This window comes from Pomacea canaliculata, linkage group LG13 (genome assembly GCF_003073045.1).
Source record: "Pomacea canaliculata isolate SZHN2017 linkage group LG13, ASM307304v1, whole genome shotgun sequence".
In the NCBI taxonomy this organism is placed as follows: domain Eukaryota; kingdom Metazoa; phylum Mollusca; class Gastropoda; order Architaenioglossa; family Ampullariidae; genus Pomacea; species Pomacea canaliculata.
This window is the reverse complement of record NC_037602.1, coordinates 1634801-1646533: the sequence shown is the minus strand read 5'-3', so window position 1 is coordinate 1646533 and position 11733 is coordinate 1634801. Positions and strand designations below refer to the sequence as shown.

Sequence of the window (11733 nt, the reverse complement as noted above, 5' to 3'; positions counted from 1 at the left end):
CGAAGAACAGGGACCCCTTAAAAATCTGAAGAAGGGGTCCCTGGGACCCCAAAGAATTTAGCCTTAGCAGAAGCCCTGAATTATCTATGTAATGGAGAGAGAGAGAGAGGGCTCAGTATAACAAACAATGGGAAAAGATGAACGGCGAAAACATTTACGTACAAATCCTCAGATGAACTCATCATGAAAAGCATTCGTTGTGTTGTCTTTTAATTTGTATACAGTTATTTTAACATTATCACAGACGCACAGATGTTGCACTGAAAATAATAAAGGTTGAAAATAGGAAAAGTTATTTTCACATCAAATACTGTATTTGTGATTTCTGTGAATACTGATGGCATCAAACGACATTCCTGAGAACGATTTCTTACATTCTTAGAAAAAAATGGTGCTGCCCACGCAAGGTGGGTACCTGAGTGGGACAGAGGTGAGGCTCACTGTTGCTATGTGTACAAATGTAGAGAGGTCTCTTATAGTCAGACTGGGGCAGACAACCAGCGTTGAACCGGAAGTTGGAGTTGTCTTCACTCACAAAGACCAGTCTGTCTTCTGTTCAACCTGAAGCTTGTCTGGCAACTCGGGGTCTCAGAGAGACAGAGGTGACATTTGGAGGACGGCAACACTTCATCCGTGGAACTCAGACGATCCCCGTGCATTGGGCAAGCTGAGGGGCTGTTGTGTATTTACACATCAACAAACCACTTCAGACTACAACTGAGCAGGTGGTTCTTCTGAAGTCTCACCAGGCTGAAGGCAGGCAGTCACCCATATACAAGACTATGATGGAAAGGTCACAAAGGGCAATGCGCCCGCTAATTGGCACACCCTCCCTTTAACAGCAGCATGGGGGGGGGGGGTGTGTGTGAGTAGAATGAGTGTTTTACGCCGAGCCAGCAGCCAAGGTGATGTCATGGCAAGACAGCCAGCCCTGTAAAAAGATGCCACATGCAGAGAAGAAACAGGTTGCCCGATACGAGAGCTGAACCCACGACAGCCAACCTTCGGTGTATTGGTGACACATCCTCTTGACAGAAAGTAGAGTTACTGTAATGGGGTGAACATGATATAACCCTATTAGACACCCTAAACCTGTACAAATATAATTTAGCGAACGATTAAGAATTTTTTTTGGGGGGATAATGGGTCATAGACAAGATAAAAAATGACAAAGTGAAATAAAACAAAAGCAATAATTAAAGCAAGCACCATTCTCAGGAGTTAAATTATAAAGTGTTCGGGTGCGTATTACATACAACCCACCCCTTTAAAACAAGGTAGCAACAGCACAGGGAAGACTCGAATGTGTGGACAGTGATTCTGTTCTGAGATGAGGTGACGTGGCATACACAACTTTGTGTAGAAAGACTCGGGTGGTGACGACATCAGTTTCTCACATGGCTGAGCAATGTATTGCAATGGGGGAGGGATGACCACCTCCATCACTGACTGGGGGTGCTGCATTCACCTTCCCCCTGACTGGGGGAGCTGCATTCACCTTCCCCCGAAGAAGACACGTTGTACAGGTGGGAGGCGATCCAGGTGTCAACAAGACGCTCAAGAAGACTGAGAGACATTCCGCCATTTTGTAGAATGACTGAATGAAAGTCACGAATGTCGAAACGGTCACCTTGAAAATTAAAAACGATTTTTAATTAAAAAAGATTTTCAACCACGGCAAAGTAAGATAAGGCAAAGGTTCACGGGTAATTTTGTCACAGATTTGCATTTGTCTTTCTCTCTTATATTTTCTGCCTTTTTCTCTCTTTCATTCTATGTTATCTTATTGTCTTTTCTTTCATATTTTAGTTATAAATGAATGAGTTTGGTGTTTTTATATATCTGTACGGAAGCATGCAAGTGAGAAAATGGTTCTTTTTATGTGTGCATGCATACGTGCGTGTTTGTAAGAGAAAAAGAAAGATCGAAAGTAAGGAAGAGATGGAAAGAGAAACCTGAGAGGTTTAGTTGTCATTCAGGCCAATCGGTCACATAAACAACAAACGGAAATGTTATTCCTCAAACCTAGAAGTGTTCTGTACCTAAAGCATCAGTGGCCTTCTGTCTCAGTTCCTTCAGCTTGATCTCGCCAATCTTGTAGGCTGTGGCCTGGCCCGGCCATGTCAGGTAACGGTCAACTTCCGGTGCGATGGAGTCACGTGACTCGCCAGTGTTGTTCATCAGGAACTGGATTGCTCGCTCGCGCTCCCACCTTTCAAACACCACAGATAAAAAGCCCTCTTTTGTAGGTAAAAATATTCGCTTCGTGTGTAAGTGAACATGTTCTTGTGACAGATGGTGTGTACATCTGTGTGTCTGTAGAGACAGCAATGGCTAACTCACAAAGCGTCCAGTTTCACAGATTTTTTTCCTCTTATACTTGTTCTCAATTTAACACACTAGACTTTGATTGCTGACAAGTTTTAAAGCTCAAAGTGCAGGTGGGAGGGACACAACATCATGGACAACTCAGTATGTAAATGCAATGATTGCAGCTTTACTCGAAGTAATGGAGTCCAGTGTCCACCACCAGCCTGCACGCGCGGAACAGTTCTTCTGAGTACCGACCCATCCTGCAACATGATACGATCAGCATCAACAATAAGTACAGATATTTTTGACAATAAAACTAACCTGGAACCTATTTAATTTGTGTTATTGGAGGCAATCGAAAAGGGAAAGAAGAAGAACAAGGGAGATTGGAGTTTGGTGACTGATGGCCGCATCCTAGACAATCTCTTTATCAAAGTTTACTGTCTGACCAAGCTTGTAAAGAAATTACAGGAAAGATTGTGTATGCTTATGGACATTTGTAATTCAATACAGTCTATCCGGTACACAGCACGCAAGTGGTGGACTCTACTCGTCTAAAACACAAATAACAGACTCACAGCATGTAGTCATCAGTGTACACGCCCATCTCCTCGCCAAGGTATTCACTGTACAGCGCCCAGCCCTGAACAATTCAACAAAGTGTCAATGAATGTTTTGATGTCTTTAAAGTAAAAACACGGAGGTGACAGGTGAGTGGTGTTTAGTGTTTGCATTGCATGTAACAGAGAAGTCATATGAGCAAGGAGGAGAGAAATGCTGACGAGGCCTCCAGTGGAGGACAATGTCGGGGAGAAGAGGTTGGAAACAGAACTGAGGTCAGGATGCACAGACTACACGTGTACAGAAATCTCTGGGTACAAGCAGCAGTGGTAGTGAGGAGATGTAAATACCAGTCGTGCAGTTCCACTTTGCTCTCATTAACTCACTTGTCTCTCGAGCAATTTGTTTATCTGCCCTCGTTATGATGCGGGCCACCTCCCGCCAGGAGGGAGGGGAGAGATGGTGTCACCTAACGACTGTCCTGACGGGGGGAGGGAAACAAAAGGTCATAGTGTCATTGAGCTGTTGGACTCAGTGCCTTCAAGGACGAGGGGAAGTGATATGAATTAATTATGTTAATTATTAACACACTCTGCCTCAAGGTGACGTTCTGAAATATCTGGTTAAAAAAGTAAGACTAATTAAAAAAAGAGACCAAGAAAAGAAAAAAAATCATCATCTCCATTCTTCTAATTAGCCCTTCATCCACCCATGCATTGATTAATTCTTCATAAAACTCAGCCATCAACCTCATGGGTTACATTAACTGACCTCAAGGTAGGCTGTGTTGATGGGGAATGTTGCTGGCATCCTGTGGTAGTTGCTGTCCTCAACAAACGCTCGGTAGGGAGGTAGATTGGCAGACATGGAGTAGATGCTCTGTAACAAGAACTCTGGGAAAATGTGCGGTAGAGGGCTTTTTGTCATAATAATCACAGACAATATTCGCTAATATGAGTGTGCGTGGGTTGTTATGTACTCCAACAGGCAGCACTCGTTTACAAGAATCAACGCGCAGTTGACGGTTTGTGTGCATACATAATAATCTACCTGTAAATGGTGGCCTGGAACAGTTTCATGAAGAACCAAGGCCATGATGTTGATAGTGGGGCTGAAAGCAGAATGAAACACGACGGTTGCTGAAACATCGAAGTCTAAATAGAAAGAATAGCTTAGTGTGGATGAATTAAAATTGATCGTCATACCGACAGAGAGACTGACCAGAAAATGTTTTGCTTTCACCTCGAGATCTCTCTGAAGGTAGGAAAGATTTAACAAAAAGTTGTTATAACTGCGGGGATGGGAGGGGATTGGAACTGGTGTTTTACAAAGCAACATTCACAAGAAACAAAAGTCATAAAAATGACACCCGGTTATCGCAATCACAAGAAATTATGTAATATTCAGAATAAGACAAAATTTATAATCATATTAATCCCATCCAAGGTTTGCAAGTCAGTGTCTTCTTTGTTTTGTAGCAAGATAGTGTTTTTCTTTCTATCTATCAAGGACTAGATGCCAGGAGAGCATAATGCTGACTCATTCTGTTAGCCTAGTAAATAAAAATGTGTTATTTCTCTCTCTCCTCTCTCTCTCTCTCGGTTTTTCCACCTTTTTTGTACTTTGTGAAGAATCACATCTATAACCTTGGGTTAGGAGGGGAAGCAAACAAATATTCTTGTGCCAGTCTTGTTTGAGGGGGTGGCTGTCCCCTTGCCCTCCCTAAGCCTGGTTTTCTCGCCACTACCTGTGAAGTTACCAGTGGCAGGCAGAAGGTCGGTTGGTTGACTGTCTCAGTTCTCTCTCACTGACTTTGACAACTTACTATCCATGTACTCTCCTGACGTCACGACCTCTCTGTGCAGGTTTCTAGGTGTGTTTCTGGAGAGGGTGGAGGGACGGGGGATAGTCACTAAAATGTTGGGAGATAGTGTCCTGTACTGAGCTTAGTCCAATAAACTGTTGCACTCTAGTCCACCGTTGACCTTTCCAAACGTCTATCGTGCTTGCCAGGGTCACACACGTGCACGTCAACAGGTGTGAAAATACACGTAACACCACCGACTAGTGCTCGTCACCCATCCTCTGCTTGGTGTCCATGTGTTGCTGGATGCTGTCTTCGCCGACACTTTACATCAACAGGTGTGTCGCCAACCTCCGATGTAACTGTAGCTTGACAGCAACCACCGCAAGCGAATGACGGAGCAGAACTCGTTGTCTGAGCTGAAAGACGAGAACTTTCTCCTCCACCCAATGGAAAATTCCTACGGTTGGCATTTTTTTGCACCTGAGATTTTATGGCGGATCTTGCTGACTTCATTCAACTTGAGCCTCGATTTGTACCATGGACAAAGGTTAGACTCTAGGACTGTCTTTAAACTATGCATGTACTTTTTCTGTTTATTTATTTCAGGATGGCGGAGCTTTCACGCAAATGAAACACCGACAGGATGATAATGTCACCATCCTTGTAAAAAGATGTGGAAGAGGACTAACCTAACCTTAGCACCATGATCCTGGATACCTTCGCTAAAAAACAGAAAACATCGCACAACAAGCTAACAAGCTTTATTTTGTATTTATTTACATGTACTTGTGTTTATTTATGTGTAATCAGGTTTATGTCTCGTTCCAGGCAAGACTACACTAAAGATGAATTGGACCCTTTTCAACACTTGCTTTGCTGACAACTAGACCTCACCCACCACCCTGCCTGTCCACCCTGCCCACCTTTTTTCCGGGTGCGTGACGTTGGCGTAGAATGTACCCGGCGTCTTGCCGTCCGGCGTTCCCCCCAGGTACTCTCCCAGCGGGCCGTCGTACGGCATGGCGACTACCCTGACAATACATTCCACACCTCACTCGTCATGTTTCCCCCGAAAGAACACTGACATCATTATTATTTTATTATTTGAAAGCCAAAGAGACCAATATTTTGGAACTGTTGATCAGAATAATAAATAAAATAAACATAAAGTCTTTCAATCTCTCTTAAATATTTTCCTTTATGGGTTCCGATAACATGCTATCATCACTCAAGATAAGAGATCGGTTTTATATTACAATTAGCGATAAAAAAACACCGTGTTCATAGTGCTTAGAGCAAGTGAGTAATTAATTATCTTTTAAAATGTAATTTCTCTTTTTCTTTCAATAGAAATTTTCAAAAGAAAGCGACGATCGACTTTGGGCAAGATGTCTGACGATGATACGCAAGAGCTGTCCTGCACATTATCTGTCATCTACACAAGAAAGGAGTCACCTTACCTGAGAGGTAAGTTTGGTATGTCCTTAAACAGCAGAGGAAGCTTAGGGTAGATGACATTAAAGATGTAGTCTGTAAACGTGGCCAACAGGTCTTCCTGCACAGAATTATTGTAATAACAATGACAGTTGAATGACAGTCAGGCAGGTCTCATCCCGCTTATGCCAATGAAAAATAATCGTGTAGAAATAAGCAGTTACTAGTCATTATTGTATTGTAATCAGGTAGAAATATGGACAAACTAACCATGCAATGCAGTGATTAGGAATGAAAAAATAAGAAATAAAAGTTCGCTTGTGAAGACGATGGACTCTCATCAGGATGTCACAGCTCACTGACAGCAATAATAGAAACTCAAGACACTTTGCGCAGTGATGTGTATTGAAAAGCTATTAAAATAATTATAACATCATTGAGATTCTCACTGGGGTTTTCTTTCGATAATTTGGATGTCCTCGAAGACTGTCACAGAACTGCCTGATGGTGCCCTCAAAGCCAAGTCTCTGCAGAACCTGCAAATGTTTACAACTAGAACTAGAAAAACTTCTTTCTTCATTAACACACTGTCCTGCGCAATTACAATTATTGAGGTAATTGCTCTCAATAAAGCAGCTTACATTACATTACAGCACTCAAGTTCAACAAAGCTACCCGCAATTCTTCTGTCATTATTGTTATTTACATAATCACTCACAGCTTTCATGTTGGCCTCAATTCGCGATATTTCCTGGAGGCCGAGGTCGTGAACCTGGTGCGGGGTCATGTTGGTGCTGGTGTGGTAGCGGAGGCACTGCTCGTACAGCCGCTTGCCCTCGCGCCACCCGTGCACCCCACACGTAGGCCGGGTGGCCGGCAAGTAGTCCTGCTCCAGGAAGGTGGCCAGGCGGACCAAGGCTTTCTTGATGCTGACCACGGCATCCTCCGCTTTGGCACGTAGTTCCTCCCTGGAGGTCAAAGGTAAACAAGCCGCAGCGTCAAGCGGGCAACATTTATTGTTTCATCGTGGAGTTTAAGCATGTACTAGTAGATGTGTTGTAACTATGTTTTCGTAAAAACTCCTACCAGAACCACATGTCATTCATAATATATATATTGTGTACAAAAAGAGACAGGTACACTAAAGTTTTAATACGACACATTCAGCTTCACTAAATTAAAAATTCCGGGTCTATAAAAAACTGTCAGATGGAGGTCGACTCCACCGCCGTTTATCAAGCTTTTTCCTGGCGGTAAATGGCATCTGCCAGAGAGGACAGACATAGCTGTGGTCTTTGTATGACACACAGTGCTTAGAAAGCCAGAGAGGATAGACATGGCTATGGTGTTTGTATGACACACGGTGCTTAGAAAGCCTCAAGGCTTGAGGATGTCATCCTTGCCTGTGCGACTCTGGCAATGGCAGCGCCTGGAGCCTGGTGGTGAAGGCCGGCACGAAGAATGGCGACTGTTGATTGTTGACAGACACCAACCTGTGGATCTGAGCCGGGACACTCACCTAGAGGACAAGCAACCCTCGACTGTACACGTCACCCCGCACGCCCTCACCACGCCCTCACCACGCTCACCATTAGAGTTTTCTTGCTTACAAACATGCAACTACGTCTCTACAGTCCTCCTCCGACACTCATCGTGAGATTAATTTATTTTATTACTAATATTGCGCAGAGGAAAATAAAGCTCTGGGAAGAAGGAACTGACAAGTGAGGTTGAAGGGGAGGTGCACACAGCTGCTCCCATCCACGACACACCCTCCAACGTCCTTCGCGGATGTTTGCGGCAATGCATCACCGCCGCCAGGAATGACAGAAGGAAGAGCACAGGCCACCTTTGTTTACAAGGACAAGTAATACAAGGACATGTCTGTGCTTGGGAGGGGAGGGGCAAGAGAAGCACGGGATGCACTTGTAATATGTGTATCTGTTGATCAAACACCCTGAAGGAACATCTAACAAATGGAATTAGGATATAGTGTAATACTCGATACTGCTTTGCCGCACTGCCCCAAACAACCATGCATAGATAATACAGCAGTTAATTTACTTCTGTGTCGTGGCATCCATGCTGGGAGTCTGAGTAATTAATCATGGAGTGCACAACACAAGTATCAAGACAACAGTACCCGAGGGTACCGAGAGCTGGGTGGACTCACCACGGACACTTTGTTTAACGTGTTTCCCAGGGCCACAGCCTGCTTCATCAAAGCAATTTTTTCGTCAATCTGAAAACCGAATATATTTATTATTATCTGTCAATGAAATCCACATTATAATTTAGTAAGTGCTGTGTTTTTTTTTTTCAATGTGTGGCCTTAAACGAGAATGGGTTATTTTTATTTTTTGATTTTTTTCTTTTATGCTCTCTCTCTCTATATATATATAGCAATAAATATACTTTTAGTGCTGTAGTTCGCATTTTATTTTCGTATGGCACTTGAACTCTCTTAAACTGTCTTTAAAATGCTTGAGACAGCCATCATTTACCTGTGTGGGTAACAGCCTCAGCCTCTCCAGGTAGCTGACGAAGTCGTTGAAGCATGAGAAGGGCGCGATGACCTGTAACCTCCCAGGATCGGCGTTCACCGACTCCAGGAAGTTGACAGGGTTCATGCTTTGATACCTGGAGGGTCAACAGTGACGACAGGACGCACAGAATGAACATTTAATATATATTTTGATAAATGTGACGATGTAACAACCACGACAGAATCACATCCTAAGTTGGTGGGGAGGGTTGGTTTTAATCAGGAGAGAAACTGTAAAACGTTTGGCGAATGAGTTAATATTAGACAAGGGCCTGAGTTTTAAGGGCATTTTGGACTCTTACAAATTATTTTAGCTTCTCATACTATTCCTTTATCTTCATATTTTAATTTATTAACTATTTCCCCAAAAAATTCAAAAAGTGGTTTTTACATGTCGAAGACTGCGCCTTCTTTGTATGTTTGCAGATGATCTGTGAAGATGTCCAGGTCAAGAATCTGAGTCTGGGTCAGCTGGCTCTTGTCCACACCTTGAAGCTTGTCCAGGTAGCTTTGGACTTGGACCTGCCAACCACACAGTAGAGGTGTGCAAACTATAGGGGTTTCTATATGCATAGACACTATCTTATCATGGTATTACTAGCTGTAGTACTAGACATAGTGCCATTACTATAGACTGGATATACTGTCATCACTGTAGCATGCCGTGACACTGGATACACTGTCATCACTGTAGCATGCTGTAACACTGGATACACTGTCATCACTGTAGCATGCTGTAACACTGGATACACTGTCATCACTGTAGCATGCTGTAACACTGGATACACTGTCATCACTGTAGCATGCTGTAAATCTGGATACACTGTCATCACTGTAGCATGCTGTAACACTAGATACACTGTCATCACTGTAGCATGCTGTAACACTGGATACACTGTCATCACTGTAGCATGCTGTAGCACTGGACGCTGGACTGTAAGGGAGGAGTAAGGGAGATAAACACGATGCGACTTGTCAGTCAAGCGAGAAAACCTTCATAACAACGTGTCACGTGAACTACTGTACAACCTCAAGGACTACCTTGCGAGCCTGGAAGACCGACGGGGTGAAGGACTCGAGGATGTCGCTGTGGTTGCAGTCGCCCACGGAGGAGGCGAACTCCGGAGCATCGCGCATGCGCCAGCGCCAGAAGTCGTCCTCGATAGCGCGCAGGACATCAGCTGACTGAGTGCAGCAGCTTCCTTCCTCCTTTTGTGAATCCATTCCGCCCATGACTCAAACGCTAAAACGAACGAGACAATGAGTGACCAAAAAAAAAAAAAACCAATAAAAATTATTTGCACAGTGAACGTTTCGCTTTTCATCAACTTTTCTTTCTCCATTTAACTATCCTCTATCTCGAGTCACTAATTCGGAAATTCCCCGTTGCATCTGAGATATATATATCATTAGGATAATTTACTTTGAAAAAATAATGAGTCACAAATCGGGAGCTAATTTGCCCGTTTTGTTATCTTTACCCATGGAGACGAGGATACCCGGGTTTTCAGAGCTCTGGCTTTCGAACCAGGAATGAACTGTATAAACGGGACCTCGTATTTCCCTGAAAACAGCCTTCAAACGCTCACAATAAAGCCACCCGTTATCTCGATACCACAGCTATGACATTCTATAAGTGTTGCTGACATCAGAAATCTTTATAAATAGGATTTTTATCTTTTTTCCATTTGGCATCGAAAGAAGGCAGCGTCCGAATGAGAGAACTTTCCCCTTGGATGCGACAACTGCGACAACTGCGACAACTGTTTTAACGTTGAAGGGATCACTAAATACTCTCGACTTTTGGCTCCAGAATGTACCCTGACATTAGGTACCAACATGAAATCGTGAAAAATATACAGGATGATGCTAAAGGTAAAGACCAAAAGGATGACACATGTCATCATATCAGAGAGTTCTTGCTAACATTAATGAGAGATGAGTATGTACAAACACCAGACAAGTCCTATGACAAGCGGAGACTACTCTGTCCGTGCACTGTGTCCAGACAAGCGGAAGTGACGGTGATGTCTGCTGCAAGTCTGCAATGCCGCTCATCTTTCTCGTGCATGCGTGTAGCAGTGAGGCTGACAGTCTCGGTCATCATGACATGGGACAGCGACAGGAGAGTGACACCCTAGCCGCCATGACAGCACTGACATACCTGACAGTCGCAGCCTCTAGTGCCACAGACAGCGACACCCGGTGTCAGCAGGCAGGATGTACGGGTGGACTGCAGTCTGACAGTTCATGGAGTGCAGGGCGGCAGGCAGGGCTTGTGACAGCCACCGACATGGCAGCGATGGTTGTCATGACACACGTCTGACGTCATATTGCGACTGTCGTCACCTTGCGTCGTCCGAAAATTACGTCATTCGTCTGTTGTGTTATTCCTGTCATTGTGTCACTGCCACCTGGGTACGTCTGTTGTTATTCCTGTCATTGTGTCACTGCTAGCTGGGTACGTCTGTTGTGTTATTCCTGTGTGTCAGTGTCAGAGGGATATTTTTGTGTCTTGTGTAACAAAATCTATTTTTGGACGGAAGCGGAAGCCACTAGTCATGTCCGAGGGATGTTGAATACTGTGATAACAAAGTTGTGGCACGTCAGACACCCGCTGTCTCTCTCTCTAGATAAGTGTAAGGGGTGGGAGAACCCAGTAAAAGACTGAAAGATGCACAAAAGGAGGAAAGCACTATCACTATGTCACTATCCTCAACTCACATCTTCACTCACGTCTCCATTGATGTCTGCAGCAATCCCTCAGTGATGGGAAACAACCCTGCCTCTGTCTCCGCACGTGAAGTGGAGGATGCACGTCAGCTGTGGACTGCAGAAGTCGCTGACTGACCGAACACAACCTCCCCCAGGGTAGGTCAGACTTTTATGTACACCAAGCAATCAGTTAAACTCCTCATCAACCTCACACCATGTACCCGGTGTATGTACCTGTCCTCTGTCAGGACAAGAGATTTGTGAGTTTGTAAAACGCCGAGTGCAGCAGGTGCTTGTTGCTGTGGTATACATACATCTTACTTACTATAAAACATGAGCACAGTAGCAGGTGGTGAGA

General features: G+C 44.1%; 1 protein-coding gene across 2 annotated transcripts; it reads right to left on the bottom strand.

Moving 5' to 3' along the window:
• Positions 1-231: 231 nt before the first annotated feature.
• LOC112554141 lies at positions 232-11504 on the bottom strand. 2 transcript variants are annotated; one of them, XM_025221762.1, is made up of 16 exons: positions 11385-11504; positions 9702-9903; positions 9052-9182; positions 8620-8755; positions 8289-8357; positions 7519-7634; positions 6834-7083; positions 6565-6651; positions 6142-6236; positions 5605-5712; positions 3925-3985; positions 3646-3753; positions 2892-2956; positions 2502-2573; positions 2043-2212; positions 232-1630 (listed from the first exon to the last, which is right to left on the bottom strand). In XM_025221762.1, exons 2-16 carry the CDS (start codon positions 9891-9893, stop codon positions 1443-1445), a joined length of 1848 nt encoding a protein of 615 aa, XP_025077547.1. In that variant the 5' UTR covers positions 9894-9903; positions 11385-11504; the 3' UTR covers positions 232-1442. The 2 variants fall into 2 exon arrangements, with proteins under 2 accessions (XP_025077547.1, XP_025077546.1); XM_025221761.1 differs by lacking the exon at positions 11385-11504 and adding an exon at positions 10825-10969 and having other exon boundaries at positions 233-1630.
• Between the last annotated feature and the right edge of the window lie 229 nt (positions 11505-11733).